The 19,937-nt window shown below is 37.0% G+C and overlaps 1 protein-coding gene across 26 annotated transcripts in view; it reads left to right on the top strand.

The window, feature by feature from the left end:
- The window catches only part of CCDC7 (coiled-coil domain containing 7), a 290,894-nt gene that overhangs the window by 100,938 nt on the left and 170,019 nt on the right, over nt 1–19,937 (top strand). For 25 of the 26 annotated variants that reach the window (XM_079912715.1, XM_079912716.1, XM_079912713.1 and 22 more), the window contains 2 exons: nt 13,006–13,251; nt 14,062–14,134. In XM_079912715.1, the coding sequence (XP_079768841.1) occupies nt 13,006–13,251; nt 14,062–14,134 (319 nt within the window). The remainder of the gene's footprint in view (nt 1–13,005; nt 13,252–14,061; nt 14,135–19,937) is intronic. The other variant, XM_079912712.1, reaches the window with a different exon arrangement.

The following is a 19,937-nucleotide window of genomic DNA, read 5'->3' as shown; positions in this document are numbered from 1 at the left end:
CCTGGGCACGAACCCGTGTCCCCTGCATCGGCAGGCGGACTCTCAACCACTGCACTACCAGGGAAGCCCTGTATATTATTTTAAAATTTTTTCTATGTACTATCTTTTGCTTGGAATTTTGCCTTTTGCTTTTTGGTTATATCAGTTCATTATTATCTGGAATTTGAATCTATAAATTAACTGTGTATTGATTTTTGTGGGTTTTTGGTAATCCAGATGTTTCCTTTTTTGTTCAGGACAGTTGATCCAATACAGACTTGTCAGATATAAAATAATGTTTTATCTTTAAAAATTTTTTATTGAGGTATAATTGACATACATTATATTATTTTCAGGTATACAATATGATGATTCAGTATTTACATATATTGTGACTCGATCACCACAAGTCTAGGTAACATGTATCACTATACATAATTACAGAACTTTTTTTCTTGTAATGAGAACTTTCAACATTTACTCTGTTAGCAACTTTCAAATATTCAGTGTAGTATTATTAACTGTCGTCACTATGCTGTACATTACATCCCCTAGACTTGTTTATTTTATAAGTGGAAGTTTGTACCTTTTGACTCCCTTCACCCATTTTGCCCAGCCACCCCCCTCACCCCCAGTTCCTGCCTCTGGCAACTACCAATCTGTTCTCTGTATCTATGCGCTTAGTTTTTGTTTTATTTTGTGTTAGATTCCACATGTAAGTGAGGTCATATGGTATTTGTTTTTCCCTGTCTGACTTATTTGACTTAGCATAATCCTCTCAAGGTCCATCCATGTTGTCACAAATGGCAAGGTTTCATTGTTTTTCATGGCTGAATAATACTTTACTGTGTATGTGTGCGCGTGTGCGTGTGTGCATGCACTTATGTATGTGTGTGTGTATATATATATATAATATTTTCTTTATCTGTTCACCCAACAGTGGACACATAGGCTGTTCCCATACCTTGGCTAATGTAAATAATGCTTCATTAAACATGGGACTGCATATATCTTCTCCAGTTAGTGTTGTCATTTACTTTGGAAAAATATCCAGAAGTGGATATTTCCTGGATCATCTGGTAGTTGTATTTTTAGTTTTTCTGAGGAAACTCCATACTCTTTTCCATAGTGGCTGCACCAATTTACATTCCCACCAACAGTGCACAAGGGTTTCCTTTTACCTATTCTCACCAACACTTTGTTATTTCTTGTCTTTATGCCAATAGCAATTCTGACAGGTGTGAGGTGATGTCTCATTGTGGTTTGGATTTGCATTTCCCTGTTGATTAGTGATTTTGAACATCTTTTCATGTACCTATTGGCCATATGTATGTCTTCTTTGGAAAAATGTCTGTTCAGATCATCTGCTCATTTTTTACTCAGATTGATACTATTTTTTTTTTGCAATTGAGTTTTATGAGTTCTTTATGTATTTTGGATATTAACCCTTTATTAGATATATGATTTTCTCCCATTTAGTAGGTTGCCATTTCATTATGTTGATGGTTTCCTTTGCTCTGCAGAAGCTTTTTCGTTTGATGTAGTTCCACTTGTTTATTTTTGCTTTTGATGTCTTGCTTTTGGTGTCAAACCCCCCAAATTCAATAAGACCTATGTCAAGGAACTTATCATCTATGTTTCTTTTAGATGTTTTATAATTTCATGTCTTACATTCAAGTCTTTAATTCGTTTGGAGTTAATTTTTTTGTATGGTGTAAGAAAGTGGTCCAGTTTCATTCTTTGCATGTGGTTTTCCAGTTTCCCAACACCATTCATCAAAGAGACTGTCCTTTCTCCGTTGTATATTCTTGGCTCCTTCATCATAAATTGATTGACCATATATGTGTGGGTTTATTTCTGGGCTCTCTACTCTGTTCCATTGATCGATGTCTGTTTTTCCCCCCATATCATACTGTTTTGATTTCCATAGCTTTGTAATATCGTTTGAAGTCAGGGCACATGATGCCTCCAGCTTTGTTCTTCTTTCTCAAGATTGCTTTGACTATTCAGGATCTTTTATGGTTCCATACAAATTTCAGGATTGTTTGTTCTATTTCTGTGAATATGCCATTCGAAATTTGATAAGGAATGCCTCAAACCTGATGATTGTTTTCAGTATTATGGACATTTTAACAATATTAATTCTTCCAATCCATGAGCATGGAATATCTTTCCACTTATTTGTGTCTTGTGCCATCAAGGACATATAGTTTTCAGTGTACAGGTCTTTCACTTCCTTTGTTAAATTTATTCCTAGCTATTTTATTCTTTTTGATGCAATTGTAGGTGGCATTGTTTTCTTAAGTTCTCTTTTGGATAGTTCATTTTTACTGTATAGGAATGCAATAGATTTTTGTTAATCAGTTTTGTATCCTGCAACTTTATATTTCTAACAGTTTTTTGGTAGTCTTTAGGGTTTTCTCTATCATGTCATCTGCAAATAGTGACAGATTTATTTTCTCCTTTCCAATGTAGATGCCTTTTATTATTATTATTTTGCCAAATTGCTGTGACTAGGACTTCCAATAATATGTTTGCTAAAAGTGGAAGGAGTGGGCATCCTTTTCTTCTTCCTGATCTTAGAGGAATTGGTTTCAGCTTTTCATCTTTGAGTATTACATTATCTGTGAGTTTGTTATACATGGCCTATTTTTTGTTGAGTACGTTTCCTCTATACCCACTTTGTTGAGAGTTTTTGTCATAAATAAATGTTGAATTTTGTGAAATGTTTTTTTCTTTTACAGCTATTGAGATGATCATACAACATTTATTCTTCATTTTGTTAATGTGGTATATCACATTGATTGATTTGTAGATATTGAACCATTTCTGCAGCCCTGATAGAAATCCCTCTTGCTCGTGATGTATGATCCTTTTAATAGATTGTTGTATCAGTTTGCTAACATTTTGTTGAGGATTTTTGCATCTATGTTATTAAGGGTTGTTTGTCTGTAATTTTCTTCTCTTGTGGTGACCTTGTCTGGTTTTGGTATCAGAGTAATGCTGGTCTTGTAAAACGAGTTTGGAAATATTTCCTCCTCTTCTGTTATTTGGACGAGTTTGAGAAAGATTGGTGTTTATCCTTCTGTGGATATTTGATGGAATTCACCAGGGAAGTGTCCTGGTCCTGGACCTTTGTTTAAGGAGTTTTATGTATTTATTTTCTTAAACATCTTTATTGGAGTATAATGCTTTACAGTGGTGTGTTAGTTTCTGCTGTATAACAAAGTGAATCAACTATGTGCATACATATATCCCAATATCTCCTCCCTCTTGCGTCTCCCTCCCACCCTCCCTATCCCACCCCTCTAGGTGGACACAAAGCACCGAGCTGATCTCCCTGTGCTATGCGGCTGCTTCCCACTAGATATCTGTTTTACATTTGGTAGTGTATATATGTCCATACCACTCTCTCATTTCGTCTCAGCTTACCTTTCCCCCTCCCTGTGTCCTCAAGTCCATCCTCTATGTCTGCATCTTTATTCCTGCATCTTTACTGTAGACAGTTTCTCTGCTTTCAGTAAAAGTATCTGGATTTGAAGAAATCACTGTGAACAAACACTGGAAAATCTGATAGGTTCCAGGGAAAATGATCATTAGCTTTATAAATGTACTGAATATGAGGTTAAACTTAGTAGCAAGAACCCACAAGGCTATTTTCTTTTTTATACTGTTACTTGTATGTATTTATTGTAACAGCATGTATTCTCTGTAGAACATTTAAAATATTCAGAAAATAACAAGGAAAGAATAAATATCCCTAACAATGCCAATTTCCAGAGATAATAAATAAAATTATGGATTCATTATCCTTAATAGTAGTAATCAGACTGTTCAATTTTTCTTTCTTCATGATTCAGTCTTAGAAGGTTGTATATTGTAGGAATTTATGAATTTATTCTTGATTGTCCATACTATTGGTGTATAATTGTCATAGTAGTCCCTTTGGATCCTTTGTATCTCTGTGATATCAGTTGTCATGTTTCCTCTTTTATTTCTGATTTTATTTATTTGAGCCTTTTATCTTTTTTTCTTTGTGAGTCTAGCTAATTGTCATTTTTGTTTATCTTTTCAAAGAACCAGCTCTTGGTTTTATTGATTATTTTTTGGTCATTTCTTTAGACTCCATTTCATTATTTCCGATGTGATCTTTGTTATTTCCTTTCTTCTACGAAAGTTGGGCTTTGTTCTTTTTCTCAGAGTGTAAATTTATGTTATTTATTTGAAATTTTTCTTATTTGTGAGTTAAGCATTTATTACTATGAACTTTTCTCTTAAAGCTGCTTTCATTGCATCCCCTATATTTCAGTATGTTGTATATCCATTTTCTTTTGTCTCAAGGTACTGTTTTAATTTTGGTTTTGATTTCCTTCTTGACCCATTGGTTGTTCAGTAGCATGTTGTTTCATCTTCACATATTTGTAAATTTTCCAGTTTTCTTCTTGTAATTTATTTCTATTTTCATAATATTGTGGTTGGAAAAGATACTTAATATGATTTTACTCTAATCCTAAATTTGTTAAAACTTGTTTTGTGGCCTAACATGTAATTTATCCTGGAGAATGTTCTGTGTGCACTTGAGAAGAATCTGTATCCTGTTTCTTTTGAATGGAATGTTCTATATATATCTGTTAAGTTAATCTGATCTAATATGTCATTTAAAGACAATCCTTTCTTATTGATTTTCAGTTTGAATGATCTATTCGTTGATGTAAGTGAGGTATTAAAGTCCCCTACTATTATTGTATTGCTATATATTTATCCCTTTAGGTCAATTAATAGTTTATATATTTGTTGCTCCTATATTGCATGCATAATATTACATCCTCTTGTTGGGTTGACCCCTTTATCATTATGTAATACCCTTCTTTGTCTCTTGTTATGGTTTCTGTTTCAAATTTTGTCTGATAGAAGTATAGCTACTCTAGCTTTCTTTTGGTTTCCACTTGCATGGAATATCCTTTTCCCATCCCTTCACTGTCTGTGCCTTATTTCTCTTTCTCTCTTCCCTTGTGGTTTGCTTTCTTTAGTGGTATGCTTAGATTCATGTCTTATCATCTTTTGTGTATCTACTATAGGTTTTTGCATGGTGGTTACCTTGAGGCTTTCATGTAACAAGTTATATTTATAACAGTCTATTTTAAGTTGATAACAACTTCAGTTTAAATACATTCTAAAGCCCTACATTTTTACTCTCCCCCTGCCATGTTTCATGTTTTGGATGTCACATTTTACATCTTTTTGTCTTGTGTATTTCTTAACTAGTTATTGTGGTTGCAGTTATTTTTACTGCTTTTGACTTCTGACTTTCACACCAACTTTATAAATGATGCATTCACTACGTTCACTATATATTTACCTTTGCCAGTGAGATTCACACTTTCACATGTTTTCTTGTTACTAATTAGCACCCTTTCTTTTTAGCTTAAAGAAGTCACTAAACATTTCTTGTTAGTCTTGTTTAGTGGTGATGAGCTCCTTTGGCTTTTGCTTGTCTGGAAAACTATCTCTATTTCAATTCTGAACAAAGATGTTGCCAGGTAGAGTACTGGATGGGAATCTTTTTCTTTCAGCACTTGGAGTATATCACAACACTCTATTCTGGCCTGTGATGTTTCTGCTGAAAAATATGCTGACTCCTTTTTTTTTCTTTTTCGTTTGTTTTAATTTTTTGACCACACCATGCAGCATGCGGGATCTTAGTTCCCTGACCAGGGATCAAACCCGTATCCCCTGCAGTGGAAGCATGGAGTGGAGTCTTAACCACTGGACTGCCAGGGAAGTCCATATGCTGACTGTTTAATGGAGGTGCCCCGTTGCTTTTTTTTTTTCTTTCTTGCTGTTTTTAAAATTATCTCTTTGTCCTTAACTTTTGACATTTTAATTATAACGTGTCCTGGTGTGGATCTCTTTGAGTCCGGTTTATTTTGAATTCTCTGGCCTTCCTGGATCTGGATGTCTGTTTCTTTCCCCAGCTTAGGGAAGTTTTGTACCCATTATTTCCTCAAAAAAGCTTTCTGCTTTTTTTCTCTCCTTCTTCTGGGAATCTTATAATGTGACTGTTAGTCCACTTGATGTTGTCCTGTTAGTCCCTTAAGCTATCTTCACTTAAAAAATTTTTTTAAATTTTTGCTGCTCTGATTAGGTGGGTTCCTGTGCCCTGTCTGAGTTCTCTTATCCTTTCTGCTGCTTCATCTAGTCTGCTCTTGAACCCCTCTAGTGTATTTTTCAGTTAAGTTATTGTATTCTTTAGCTCTCTGGCTTCTATTTTTTAATTTTTATTTTTTTAATTTATTTTATTGAAGTATACAGTAAGTCCCTTACATACGAATGAGTTCTGTTCCAAAAGCATGTTCATGAGTCCAGTTTGTTGGCATAAGTTCAGGAAAGTTAGCCTACGTACCCAGCTAACACAATTGTCTATATAGTACTGTACTGTAATAGGTTTATAATACTTTTCATACAAGTGATACATAAAAAACAAACACAAAAGTAAACATTTTTAATCTTATAGTACAGTGCCTTGAAAAGTACAGTAGAACAGTACAACAGCTGGCATCGAGTGAACAGGCAAAAAGAGTTATAGACTGGAGGAGGGAGTGGAGGTGGGAGATGGTAGAGCTGAAGGATCAGAAATAGGAGAGGGAGGGCAAGCTGCATTTTCACTCACGCCTGACGTTGATGACACAGGTTCTGGTTGCTTGCTGGATTCAAGTCTACCTATCCTCTTGAAAAACGGTTCCAGTGATGTCTAGTTAGTAGCTCTTTTTTTCTTGTCATAGATGACATGGTAGCTCTGGATTGCATTCTCAATGGCTGCTGCAATCTTCATGTGTACTGTTCTACATTCAGGTCCTATGCCTCAAAAACTAACATTGCTTCCTCAAATAAAGAAAATCCCCTTGCCATTTCCTGCATTGTGAATCTCTTCAGTTCTTCAGTACTTCTTCTTCTTGTCGCTCCACTCTCTCAATTATTTTCACTTTTGTTTCCATTATTATCGCTTGGTGCTTCTTAGCAGTACCAGCTACATCACCACTGCTTTTACACTTGCTTCCGGACATCCTGGGCTTGAAATAAAGATACTGTACTGCTGTACTCTGTATAGTACTGTACAATAAAGTACACAAAAGCACAACCACTTGTAGAGGATGCACGCATATGACAGTTTACACCAGACATGTGGACTAACTTACGTGATTGGACATGCAAACGCATGTTCACATCTTTGAAAGTTCGCAATTTGAAGGTTCATATGTAGGGGACTTACTGTAGTTGATTTACAATGTTTTGTTAATTTCTGCTGTACAGCACAGTGATTCAGTTATGTGTGTGTGCGTGCGTGTGTGTGTGTGTATATATATATATATATATACACACACACACACACGCACATACATTCTTTTTCATATTCTTTTCCATTATATTTTATCACAGGATATTGAATATAGTTCCCTGGGCTATAAATTAGGAACTTGTGGTTTATCCATTCTGTATAATTTATCCCTCCCCTACCCTCTTTCCCCTCTGGTAACCATAAGTTTGTTTTCTGTGTCTGTGAGTCTGTTTCTGTTTTGTAGATAAGTTCATTTATGTCACATTTTAGATTCCACATATAAGTGATATCATATGGTATGTCTTTCTCTTTCTGACTTCACTTAGTGTGATAATCTCTAGGTCCATCCATGTTGTTGCAAATGGCATTATTTCATTCTTTTTTATGGCTGAGTAATATTCCATTGTGCATATGTACCATATCTTCTTTATCCATTCAGCTGTTGATGGACATTTAGGTTGTTTCCATGTCTTGGCTATTGTGAATAGTGCTGCTGTGAACATAGGGGTGCATGTATCTCTTTGAATTATAATTTTGTCCAGATATGCACCCAGGAGTGTTTTGCTGGATCACATGGCAACTCTATTCTTAGTTTTTTGAGGAGCCTCCATACTGTTTTCCATAGTGGCTGCACCAGTATGCATTCCCACCAACAGTGTAGGAGGATTCCCTTTTCTCCACACCCTCTCCAGAATTTGTTATTTGTAGATATTTTTAATGATGGCCATTCTGACCAGTGTGAGGTGATACCTCATTGTAGTTTTGATTATCTTTCTCTAATAATTAGAGATGTTAGCTCTGTGACTTCTGTTTGGATTTTTCTTGGATTTTTCTTACATTTTCTTTCTCTTTGTTGAAGTTCCTACTGTGTTCCATTCTCCTTAGTTTGGTGAGCATATTATTATGACCATTACTTTGAACCCTTTCTCAGGTGTTACTTATCACTGTTTCATTAATGTTTTTTCTGTCTATTTAAAATTGAAGTATAGTTGATTTATAGTATTGTATTAGTTTCAGATGTACAACATAGTGATTTAATATTTTTATAGCTCATAATCCATTTAAAGTTATTACAAAACAATGGCTATATTTCCCTGTACTATACAGTGTATCCTTGTTGCTTATCTATTTTATACATAGTGGTTTGTATCTCTGAATGTTATTTTTGTTTGGATGGCCTTGTGTAAGGTGACCTTGTCGTTCAACCCTGCCTTAGGTCTGGGTTGTCTCTCAAACCTTTGTTGTTGTCCAAGCAGCCTATTTTAGTTGTAATAATTCTCAGTTATTGAGGGTGTTCCTAGACCAGTGTCTTAGAGGGGAGATCTCATTCCTAGATTCAGGCTGATTTGAAGTGAGACCCTCCGCTAATAGCTTTTAAAGGATGCAAATATGTACAGCCCCATGTGACTGCAAGTGTAAGCCCTGCTGGCCCCCAGAACTGGGCAAACTAGAGGTGTCCTGGGCAGCAGTCAAAAAATTGGGGCTCCAGACGAGTGTATGGGCTCCTTTCTGTGAGATACTGTTGCTGACCAGGGTCCTTGGACTCTTTAATGAATAGAAATTGATGAGGTCAGACAAGAAATTGAGGCAAGGCTTTATTGGGACTCATGCTGCGGCATGAGGGAGTAGAAACAAGTCCATGTGGTCTAATGTAGTGGTGGTCTAATGAGTAATCTAAGTCAGTGTTTCCGTATTGATTTTCTGTCTGGATCATCTGTCCATTTATATGAGTGGGATGTTAAAGTCCCCTACTGTTATTGTGTTACTGCCAATTTCTCTCTTTATGTTTATTAATATTTGCTTTATGTATTTAGATGCTCCTATGTTGGGTGCATATATATTTACAATTGTTTTACCTTCTTGGATTGATCCCTTTATCATTATTTAATGCCCTTCTTTGTTTCTTGTTATAATCTCTAAGTCTATTTATTTTTGATATAAGTATTGTTACCCCAGCTTTCTTTTGCTCTCCATTTTACATGGAATACCTTTTTACATCCCCTCATTTTCAGTCTGTTGTATGTCTTAGATCTGAAGTGAGTCTCTTGTAGCCATATATATAGTTTTTGTATCCATTCAGTCAGTCTGTGTCTTTTGATTGGGGCATTTATTCTGTTTACATTTAGTGTGATTATTGATTAGTATGTTCTTATTGCCATTTTGTTAATTGTTTTGGATTTGTAGGTCTTTTTTCCCCTTTCTTCTTTTGTTCTTTTGTGATTTGATGACAATCTTTAGTGTCATGTTTGGATTCTTTTCTCTTTGTGTGTGTGTCTATAATAGGTTTTTGGTTTGAGGTTACCATGAGATTTATATATAGGAATCTCTCAATATATATATGATTATTTCCAATTTCTGATTTCTTAATTTCAAATGAATTTTAACAACCCTGTGTTTTTACTTCCTTTCCCCCATGATTACTGTTTATGACATCATCTTTTACATCTGTTTGTTTTGTGTATCCCTTAAATGCTTATTGTGAATATAGATAATTTTACTACTTTTGTCTTTTAACCTTCCTACTAACTTTGTGTGTGGTTGATTTACTACCTTTACTGTATATTTGCCTTTATCAATGAGCTTTTTCCTTTTGTACTTTTTATGTTTCTAGTTGTTGTCTTTCCTTTTTCACATGGAGAAGTTCCCTTAACATTTCTCATAATGCTAGTTCGGTGATGCTGAACTCTTTGCTTTTACTTGGTTGTAAAACTTTTGCTCTCTCCATCAAATCTGAAAGAAAGCCTTGTGGGGTAGAGCATTTCTTGTTGTAGGTTTTCCCTTTCATCATTTAAAATATACCATGCCACTCCCATCTGGCCTATAGAGTTTCTGCTGAAAAGTTAGCTGATAGACTTACAGGAGTTGCCTTGTACCTAACTTGTTGCTTCTCCCTTGCTTTTAATATTCTCTCTTCATCTTATATTTTCTCATTTTAATTACAGTGTGTCTTGGTATGGTCCTCTTTGGGATGATTGTGTTTGGGACTCTCTGTGCTTCCTGGACCTTGATGTGCATTTCCCTTCCCAGGCTAGGGAAGTTTTCAGCTATTATGCCTTCAATTATGTCCTTTGCCCCTTTTTCTCTCTTCTCCTTCAGGAATGCCTCTAATGCCAATGTTAATAGACTTGATGTTGTCTCAGAGGTCTTTTAAACTGTCTTGATTTCTTTTTTATTCTTTTTTCTTTTCATTATTCCTTTCCAGCTCACTGTTCCATTTCTCTGTATCATTTAATCTCCTATTGATTCCTTGTAGTGTATTTTTCATTTTAGGTATTGTATTTTTCAGCTCTATTTGGTTCTTCTTTTTATCTTCTAACTTTGTTAAGCTTCTCACTGTGTTCATTCTTCTCCCAAGTTGTTTGATTATTTTCATGATTATTACCTTGAACTTTTTGTTGGGTAGATTGCCTATTTCCATTTAACTTAGTTCTTCCTCTGGGACTTTATCTTGTTCCTTCGTTTGGAACATGATCCTCTGTTGCCTCATGTTGCCTAGTTTTCTGTTTTTCTTTCTGTGTATCTTGGAGAAGGAGCCTTTTGTAGGAGACATCCTATGCGTCCCAGCAGCACACTCCCCTCTGGTCACCAGAGCTGTCTGTTCTAGGAGTGACCCCTATGTGGGCAGGCTGACTACCATGAGTAGTCTCCTAGGTGTGGCTGGGCCCTGGTCTGGTTGGTTGCCAGGCCTTGCCATGTGTGGAGGCTCTCAGCCATTGGTTGACAGGGCTGTGTCATGAGGTAGCTGGCTGTGGAACCCTGGGGGCTTTTAGGGCTAGTCCTGGCCCACTGGTGGGCAGAGCTGTGTTCTGGGTTGGGTGTTTGCTGGGCTGGTATTCCCAGATCTAGTGTCAGCCTGCTGCCATGTGGGGCTGGTTCCTGACAGGGCTGGCTGAGGGGTCCAAAGTGTCTCATAACTGGTGTTGGCCTGTTGGTGGATGGCACCAGGTCTTGGGGTCCTGGAGCTGGTGTCAGTGTGCTGATAGGCAGGGCTGGGGCCCAAGGTGTCCTAGGGCTAGTGCTGGCTCACTGGTGGGCAGAGCTGAATCCTGGGTAAGTCCTGGGTCTCTGGCTGTAGGTCCCTGGGAGTCCCAAAGCTGGTGTTTACTCACTGGTAGGTTGGGCTAGATCCCAGAGCCACTGGCTACGGAGCCCATGGTGTCCCAGTGCTGATGTTGGCCTGCTGGTGAGTAGGTCCAGGACCCAGGGGTTGCAGCACAGGTGCTGGCCTCCTGGTGGGCAGCTGAATCCTGATAAGGTAGGCTGCAGGGTTGTGATGATCCTGGGCTGGCATTTGCCCACTGGTGGTGTGGGTCAGGGCTCAAGGGGTCCCAGGGCTGGTGCCCACCCACCAGTATATGAATCCACATCCTGGGCCTAGTTCTGACCCACTGGTAGGCCACTGGTAGGTCCTGGTGTCTCTGGCTGTTGGACCTAGGGGTACCGGAAGTGGTGTCAGACTGCTGATGGGCAGGGCTGGTTCATGACATAGCTAGCTGTAAGGTCTGGGGTGTCCTGAAGCTTGTTTCAGTCTGGTGGTGGGTGGGGCCAGTGTCTGGGCAGCTGGCTGATGGGCCTGAGGTGGCTAATACCTGGTGTTCGTCTGCTAGTGGGTGGAGCTAGGGCCCAGGGGGTCCCAGGGCTGGTGTCTGCCTGCTGGTGGATAGGGCTATGTCCCAGGGTGGCTGTGGGCTCAGGGCATCTTAAGGCAGCTAGTGGGTATGTCCCTGCCTGGCTAGTTACTTGGCCTGAGAACCTTGGTTCCGGTTCTGACAGTCTGGTGGCCAGGGCTGGGTCCCAGTGCTAATAAGCTAGAGGGAATATTCCAAAGTGACATTTGTTCTACCAGTGTCCATGTGGTAGAAAGAGCTCCCCAAAATGGCTGACACCATTTGATGTGTCCCCCATGGTGAGCTCCAGTTGCCTCCTGACTTTCTGGTAGGCTCTCCAAGATCAGCAGGTGGGTCTGACTCAGGCTTCTTTCAAATTATTGCTTCTACCATGACTCCTGGACCACGTGAGATGGTGTTTGTGCCCTTTAAGAGTAGAGTCTCTATTTCCCATAGCCTTGTGACTTTCCCGAAAGTAAGCCCCGTTGACCATCAAAGCCAGATATTCTGGGGGCTTGTCTTCTTGGTGTAGGACTCCTGGGCTGGGAAGCCCAGTGTGGGGCTTGGACCTCCTGTTTCTCAGGGATAACCTCTGCCATTGTAATTATCCTCCCATTGTGGGTTACTCACTTGGGGCTACGGATCTTGACTGTACTGTGATTCCACCCCTCTGACCTGTCTTGTTGTGGTTCCTTCTTTGTATCTTTAGTAGAAGATCTTTTCTGCTAATCATCCAGTTTTTCTCATCAATGGTTGCTCTGTAAATAGTTGTCATTTTAGTGTGCCCATTAGAGGAAGTGAGCTCAGGGTGTTCCTACTCTGCCATCTTGGCCAAGCTGAGCCTCTGTGTGCCTTTTAAAACCCAGGAGATATATTATCCTTAGCCTGTTATCTAGCATCAATTTCACATTTGTATTACTATTACTGAATAATTATAATTGCTTATTTACTATTCTTATAGATTATGAAAATGATTCTTTAGTTACAAATAAATGTTGTTCATATAATCTAATAGCAGATGTTTCGTAATTCTAAAGCTCAGAGAAGGAAAGAGCTAGCCCTGCTATTTCAGATCTTTCACAGATCCTCAAGTCTCAAGATGGATCACCTTTTTTAAACACTTCAAATGAAATTTTAACTGATGAAGATCTGTCCCATCTACTTTCATCAAAGACCCATGATAAATCACTTACAAGAATATTATTGAGCAAAGAAATTCAAGATTCACAGTCTGTTGGAACATTGCTTCAAGGGAATGAAACCGCGACAGCATCATTCGTTTCACCCCCTTTTGTTAAAATGAAGACTCTGGCTACTGACATCTCAAAGGTAAGATACAGTACAATAACTTGAAAGCTACTTATTTTAATTGCTATACTCCTTCAATATTTTGAATAAATGTTAACTAAAAACATCAATATTTTCTTATTTAAGTGGAATAAAAAGTTTGTCTTTTGATACAATCTGTTTTATATTTAGGAATTTTTTTTTTTTTTTTTTGAGGTACGCGGGCCTCTCACTGTTGTGGCCTCTCCCGTTGCGGAGCACAGGCTCCGGACGCACAGGCTCAGCAGCCATGGCCCACGGGCCCAGCCGCTCCGCGGCATGTGGGATCTTCCCGGACCGGGGCACGAACCCGTGTCCCCTGCATCGGCAGGCGGACTCTCAACCACTGTGCCATCAGGGAAGCCCTAGAAAATTCTTATTTTAAAATTTGGGGAAAAAGGGAAATGATCAAATTGCTGTACATATTTAACATATATTCACAATTTTTTTATCATGTAAGTTATTAAAGTGGCCTTATAAAAATAATTTTTAAAGCCATTTGAGTTTCTCTAGAGATTGAATCAGGTGAAAATATAAATCTAAACTAGAATCATAATAAAAAATTATTAACATGATGTATTTGGAATTATTTATGAGGAAGAATCACAATATTGCTTGGTGGGTCCCTCCACACCATTAAGTGTTCCCAAATGTCTCTCAGATCCATTAATTGTTCTCAGTTTTAAATTTGATACATTCAGGAAATAATGAAAAGTAAAATGTTGCTGTAATGACATTGTAGATATAAAAGAAGGTAATTAGAGTTCTAAGATGTATAATTTTTAATTACTTATTTTAACTTTTGTAATTAAGGCTGATATTTTAGAAGAGAATTTACAAAGTAAGATTAAAAAGCAAACTTACGAAGAAGCAAGAGAATTTCAAGGTAAAAAGATTTTCTGTTTTGTAAGATAAAAATGTTAATGATTGTGTGTTCCCGTATTATAAGTAAATGAAGTGAGAACATTACTAAATGTAGAAATAACTTCTTAGACAGTCATGAGATAATATACAAATATATTGACCAATACGTAAAAGTTAATTTGGTGAGTTAACATATTACTCAGTCTGTCTTAACTAAAATTTTTGTAAAGGGAAGTGATAGCTTTGTCTCAACCAAATAACAGTATATGGCATTATGAATTCTTAACATAATATTATACCAAAAATTCATCAGGGTATAAGCAGGAAAACAGATGATTTGTGTTATAAATAAGTAATATTTTAGCTAAGTTTTTTGGGTGTTTGATGTATAATATATATTTTTAAATGTAAGTTTATTCTTCTTTTCCAACATGTATAGCTTTTATAACCAACCCATGTCTTATTGCATTGGCCGGAACTTCCAAAATCAAATTAAATGGTTGTGATGTAGAGTGCAGGAGTATCACTCTTCTTTTGTGCTTTGAACTGAGAGTGCCTCTACACTTTCACCTGTGATGATTGGTTATCTGAGATAAGTGTCTTATAGTTTTCAGTGTGCAGATATTTGACCTCCTTGGTTAAATTTATTCATAGGTACTTTATTCTTTTTTATGGCTTTTTATTGAAATATAATTGGTTAATATATAACATTAATTTCAAATATACAACATAATGATTTTTTAATTTAAATTTTTTTATTGAATTATAGTTGATTTACAATGTTATGTTAGTTTCTGGTGTACAGCAAAGTGATTCAGATATATATATATATATGTGTGTGTATGTGTATACACACATACACACATATATTCTTTTCTTTTTTAATCTATTTTATTTATTTATTTTTGACTGTGTTGGGTCTTCATTGCTGTGCACAGCCTTTCTCTAGTTGCGGTGAGTGGGGGCTGCTCTTCATTGTGGTGCACGGGCTTCTCATTGCAGTGTGCAGGTTTCTCATCATGGTGGCTTCTCTTGTTGTGGAGCACAGGCTCTTGATGTGTGGGCTTCAGTAGTTGCAGCACGCGAGCTCAGTAGTTGTGGCTCACAGGCTCTAGAGCACAGTTCAGTAGTTGTGGCACATGGGCTTAGTTGCTTCGCAGCATGTGGCATCTTCCCAGACCAGGGCTCGAACCCATGTCCCCGCATTGGCAGGCGGATTCTCAACCACTGCGCCACCAGGGAAGCCCCACACATATATCCTTTTTCAGATTCTTTTCCATTATAGGTTATTATAAGATATTGAACATAGTTCCTTGTGCTATACAGTTAGCCCTTGTTTTTGGCAGTACACGGGCCTCTCACTGTTGTGGCCTCTCACGTTACGGAGCACAGGCTCCGGATGTGCAGGCTCAGCAGCCATGGCTCACGGGCCCAGCCGCTCCGCGGCATGTGGGATCTTCCCGGACCGGGGCATGAACCCATGTCCCCTGCATCGGCAGGCAGACTGTCAACCACTGTGCCACCAAGGAAGCCCAGTTAGCCCTTTTTTATCTATTTTATGTATAGTAATGTGTATCTACTAATCCCAAATTCCAAATTTATCTCTCCCTGCCTTTTCTCTTTGTTAACCATAAGTTTGTTTTCCATGTCTGTGAGTCTGTTTCTGTTTTGTAAATAAGTTCATTTGTATCATTTTAAAAGATTACACAAATAAGTAAGATCATATGATATTTGTCTTTCTCTGTCTGACTTACTTCACTTAGTATGATAATCTGTAGGTCCATCCATGTTGCTACAAATGGCATTATTTCATTCTTTTTTTATGACTGATATTCCATTGTGTGTGTGTGTGTGTGCGCGCGCGCATACATATATACACACCACCTCTTTATCCATTCTGTCGATGGACATTTAGGTTGCTTCCATGTCTTGGCTGTTGTAAATAGTGCTGGTGTGAACATTGGGGTCCATGTATCTTTTTGAATTAGAGTTTTTGTCCTTTCCAGATATATGCCCAGGAGTGTGATTGCTAGATCATATGGTAACTCTATTTTTAGTTTTTGAAGGGTCCTCCAGACTGTTCTCCATAGTGGCTTTACCAGTTTACATTCCCACCAACAGTGTAGGAGGGTTCCCTTTTCTCCACACCCTCTCCAGCATTTATTATTTGTAGACTTTTTGATGATGGCCACTTTGACTGATGTGATGTGATACCTCATTGTAGTTTTGATTTGCATTTCTCTAGTAATTAACAGTGTTGAATATCTTTTTCTGTGTGTTGTGGCCATCTGTATAACTTCTTTGAAGAAATGTCTATTTAGGTCTTCTGCCCTTTTTTGATTAGCTTGTTTGGTTTTTTGATATTAAGCTATATGAGCTGTTTATATATTTTGGAAATTAATCCTGTGTTGCTTGCATCGTTTGCAAATATTTTCTCCCATCCTGTAGGTTGTGTATTCATTTGGTTTATGGTTTCCTTTACTATGCAGAGACTTTCAAATTTAATTAGGTCCCATTTGTTTATTTTTGCTTTTATTTCCATTACTGTAGAAGACAGATCCAGAAAAATATTGATGCAATTTATGTCAGAGAGTGTTCTGCCCATATTTTCCTCTAGGAGTTTTATAAATAGTATCCAGTCTTACATTTAGGTCTTTAACAACATAATGATTTGATATTTGTGTATATTGTGAAATGATCACCACAATATGTCTAGTTAACATCCATCACCATGCATAGTTACAAAACATTTTTTCTTGTGGTGAGGACTTTAAAAATCTACTCTCTTAGCACACTTTCAGATATTGAATACAGTATTTTAATTATAGTCATCATGCTGTACATTATGTTGTGGTTTTGATTTGCATTTCTCTAATGATTAGTGATGTTGAGACTCTTTTCATATACCTTTTGGCCATCTGTATATCTTTTTAGGAAAAATATCTATTCAGATCCTCTGCCCATTTTTTAATCAGATTAGTTTTTGTTGTTTTGCTATTGAGTTGTATGAGTTTTTCACATATATTACATATTAACCCCTTATCAGATACATGATTTGCAAATATTTTCTCTCATTTGATAGGTTGCCCTTTTGTTTTGTTGTTGGATTTTTGCTTTGCCAGAGCATTCCAGTTTGATGTAGTCCTACTTGTTTATATTTGCTTTTTTTGCCTTTGATATTATTGTCAAACCGCAAAAATCATTTCCAAGACCAATGTCAAGGAGCTTACTGCCTATGTTTTCTTCTAGGAGTTTTATCATTTTAGGTCTTACATCAAGTTTTGAGTTAATTGTGTATGGTGTAAGATGGTAGTCAATTTCATTCTTTTGCACATGGCTTTCCAGTTTTCCCAGCATCATTTATTGAAGAGACTGTCCTTTTCCCATTGTATATTCTTGGTTCCTTTGTCATAAATTAATTGACCATATATGTGTGGGTTTGTTCTACTTTCCCTTTTGGCTTGTTTTTGATTCACTGGTTGTTTAAAAGTGTGTATTTAGATTCCACATCTTTGTGAATTCCCCAATTTTTTTGCTATTAATTTCTGTCTTTTTAATATTTATTTATTTATTTGGCTGCCCTGTGTCTTAGTTGTGGCATGCAAGATCTTTGTTGCTGTGTGTGAGATCTTCGTTGTGGCATGTGGGATCTTTTTAGTTGCGGCATGCAGGATCTTTTAGTTGCGGTACACAGGATGTTCGTTGCGGCATGTGGGATTTTCGTCATGGCATGCGGGCTCTTAGTTGCAGCCTGTGAGATCCAGTTCCCTGACCAGGGATTGAACCCAGGCCCCCTGCATTGGGAGCACTGAATCTTAATCACTGGACCACCAGGGACCTCCCTTTGCTATTAATTTGTGGTGTCATTCCACTGTGGTAGGAAAATCTACTTGAAGATTTCAGTCTTCTTAGATTTGTTAAGACTTGTTTTTGACCTAACATGTAATCTATCCTAGAGATGGTTCTGTGTGTACTTAAGAATAATGTGTATTCTGCTGCTGGGTGAAATGTATGTACGTTTGTTGGACTAATAGCGGTGTTGAAATCCTCAACAACTTTATAGAGTTGTTTTCCAGAGACTTTTTTTGTTCCTTTTTTGGGGTCATATTTCCCTGTTTCTTGTTGTTCCTCAACACCTGTGTTGCTATCCACATATTTGAAAAAACTATTTCCTCTCCTTCTCTTTACAGACTGGCTTTCTATTGTTTATTTTCTTGACCGATTTTCTTTAATTTATTTATTTGTTATTCAGGTATGATTAACATATAAGACTTCTGTTTCCTTTATTTTCACCCTCTTACACCCCGCAGCTTTATTGAGATATAATTGACATGTAACATTTTGTAAGTTTAAGGAATAAAACATGGTAATCATACACACATATATTGCAAAATAATTGCCACAATAAGGTTAGTTAACACATCAATCATCTGAGATATTTTTTGTGGTAAGAACATTTAAGATCTACTCTTTTAATAACTTTCAAGTATGTAATACACTGTCATTAACTATAGTCACCAGGCTGTACATTAGCTCCTCAGAACTTATTTATCTTATACCTGGAAATGTGTACCCTTTGGCCAATATCTTCCCATTTCCCCCACTTACAAGCCCATGGTAACCACCATTTTACTCTTGGTTTCTGTGAGTTTGGTTTCTATGATGTTAATATGGGCTTGTCATATAGCTTTTATTATGTTGAGGGATGTTTCTTCTATGCTCAATTTGTTGAGAACTTTTCTTGTAGTATTCTTATCTGGCTTTGGTATCAGGGTAATGCTGACCTCATAAAATGAATTAGGGAGTGTTTTCTCATCTTCAGTTTTTGGAAAACTTTTTGAAGGGTTGGTATTAATTCTTCTCTAAATGTTTCATAGAATTCACCAGTAAACCATCTAACCCTGAGTTTTTCTTTGATGGGAGGTTTTTATTACTGATTCAGTCTCCTTAGTATTAATTGATTTGTTCAGATTTTCTGTTTCTCCATGATTCAGTGTTGATAGACTGTATGTTTCTTGTAATTTATCAGTTTCTTCTTGATTATCCAATGGTGATGTACAGTTTTTATAGTATTCTTATCTTTTTTATTTCTGTGATGTCCATTATAATTTCTCCTCTTTGATTTTTTATTTGCTTGAGTCTTTGTTTTATTATTTCTCAGTTGAAAGGTTTCTCAATTTCGTTTAACTTTAAAAAAAAACAGCTGTTACTTTATTGATTTTTGTATTATTCTTCTAGTCTCTTTCTGCTTTGATATTTATTTCCTTCTGATAACTTTGGGCTTGGATTTTTTTCTTCTTTTTCTAGTACTTAGTTGTAAAGTTAGGTTGTTTGAGATCTTTTTTCTAAATATAGATGTTTATTACTTTAAACTTCCTTCTTAGAACTGCTTTTGATGCATCCCATAAATTTTGGCATGTTGTTTTTATTTTCTTTTTTTTCAAGATAATTTTTTATTTTATCTCCATTTGTTCTTTGACTCACTGGTTATTTGAGAGTGTATTGTTTGATTTGCTCTTACCTGTGAATTTTCCAGTTTTTCTCCTGTTATTGATTTCTTTTCTGCAACCATTGGGTTCAGAAAACATACTTGGTATGATTTCAGTGTTCTTAAATTTGCTAAGATTTGTTTTGTTACCTATCATATGATCTACTCTGGAGAATGTTCTGTGTGTTCTTGAAAAGCATGTATATTCTGCTGCTGCTATTGGTGGAATGTTTTGTATATGTCTGTTAGAGCTCGTTGGTCTAACGTATAGTTCAAATTCAATGTTTCCTTATTGATTTTCTGTCTAGATGATCTATCCATTGTTGAAAGTGATGTG

The sequence above is a fragment of the Stenella coeruleoalba genome (genome assembly GCF_951394435.1).
Source record: "Stenella coeruleoalba genome assembly, chromosome: 2".
Lineage (NCBI taxonomy): Eukaryota > Metazoa > Chordata > Mammalia > Artiodactyla > Delphinidae > Stenella > Stenella coeruleoalba.
The sequence above is the reverse complement of the archived record's forward strand: the minus strand, read 5'-3'. Positions and strand labels throughout refer to the sequence as shown.